Genomic DNA, 1497 nt, shown 5'->3' on the forward strand with positions numbered 1-1497 from the left:
GCAGCCGGAGCGGGACCGCGGCGGCCCGCGCCGCGCCGCAGGAGCCGCGTCGCCAGCGACAGCGCGGCGCCGAGCGCGCCGCCGCGCGACGCGGTTCGCGCCTCGGCCGCGTGGCCGGCCGCGAGCGCGTCGAGGCCCGCGAGCGCCGCGGCGGCCACCGCCGGCGCGCGCGCCGGCGGCGCCGCGGCGGCCGCGAGCTCGAGGAGGAAGCAGCCCGCGGCCGCCGCCGGCCGCCGGAGCCCGCGCGATACGGCCTCGAGGCCCGCGGCCGTCGCGGCCTCGAGCACGGCGTCGCTCGCGCCCCCGGCGGCGTCGCAGCACCGGCGCTGCCGCTTCGGCGCCGCGTCCGTCCAGCCCGGGCTCAGCACCGCCGCGAAGACGTGCGCCGCGGCGCGCGCCGCGCGCGCCGTCGCGCTCGCCGGGACCGCGTCGTCGTCGGCGTCCGAGTCGTCGTCGTCGTCGTCGTCCTCCGCCTCCTCCTCGGGCGCGCGCGCGAGCGCGACGAGCGCGTCCGCGGCGCGCGGCGCCGCGGCGTCCGCGGCGCCCCGCGGCGACGCCGCGGCGACGACCGCGACGTTCAACAGGGCGACGGCCAGCCCTTCGGCGTTCGCGGCGCCGTCGACGGCCGCGAGCGCGGCGCCGAGGAGCGCCGCGACCGCGTCGGGTCCCGCCTTCCGCGCCGCGTTCGCGAGCGCGCGCGTCGCGAGCGTCCGCACGCTCTCCTGGCCCGGCCGCCGGAACTCGCTCGCCCGCGGCGCCGCCGCGACGGCGCGGCAGAGCCGCAGCGCGCCGTCGCTCGGGAGCCGCGCGTCCGCGGTCTCCGTCGCGTGCATGAGCGCGATGGCCCCGAAGCGCGCGACGACGGCGTCGCTCCGCGCGAGGAAATGGGCCGCGGCGTCGCCGAAGCGCGCGTCGGGCGCGGCGGACATGGCCAGGCAGCACGACACCGCGTAGGGCCGCGCGTCCGGCCCGTCGGGCAGCGCCGCGACGCGCGCGAAGACCCGGAGCAGGCCGTCGAAGACCGGCGCCGAGAGGCCGACGCTCCGCGCGACAGCGCGGTAGACGTGGAGCGCGGCGAGGGGCTCCGGCGTCGCGAGCACCGCCAGCAGCGCGCCGTCGCGGTCGCGCGCCGCGACCGCCGCGACCCGCAACGCGTCGCCGAGGACGTCCCGCTCCACGGCGTCGTCGTCGTCGCCGGCGGCGTCGTCGTCGTAGGCGACGTGGCGGAAGCTCCGGCGGCCGCAGCAGGCGACGAGGAAGCCCGGCGCCGCGTCGGCGTCCGCGACGACGGCCCAGGCCTCGGCGACGGCCGCCGCGACCGCGAGCGACGACCGCGGGCCAAAGGACCGCAGCAGCGCGCCGAGCGCTTCCCGCGAGACGTCGCCGCCCGCGCCCGCTCGGCAGATGTCCACGAGGGCCGCGGCGGCGACGTCGACGTGCCGCGGCGCGCCGCCGGCCGCGGCCCGCGCGCCGAGCGACGCGACGGCGCCCGCGAGA

The 1497-nt window shown here is 82.5% G+C and overlaps 1 protein-coding gene across 1 annotated transcript in view; it reads right to left on the minus strand.

Moving 5' to 3' along the window:
- Nucleotides 1-1497, minus strand: part of AURANDRAFT_68806 (hypothetical protein) — a gene marked incomplete at both ends in the record, with an annotated part of 7256 nt that extends 5759 nt beyond the window's left edge. Inside the window, one exon of the mRNA XM_009044536.1 lies at nt 252-1497. Coding sequence (XP_009042784.1) covers nt 252-1497 — 1246 coding nt within the window. The remainder of the gene's footprint in view (nt 1-251) is intronic.

This window comes from Aureococcus anophagefferens, assembly GCF_000186865.1.
Source record: "Aureococcus anophagefferens unplaced genomic scaffold AURANscaffold_403, whole genome shotgun sequence".
In the NCBI taxonomy this organism is placed as follows: Eukaryota; class Pelagophyceae; order Pelagomonadales; family Pelagomonadaceae; genus Aureococcus; species Aureococcus anophagefferens.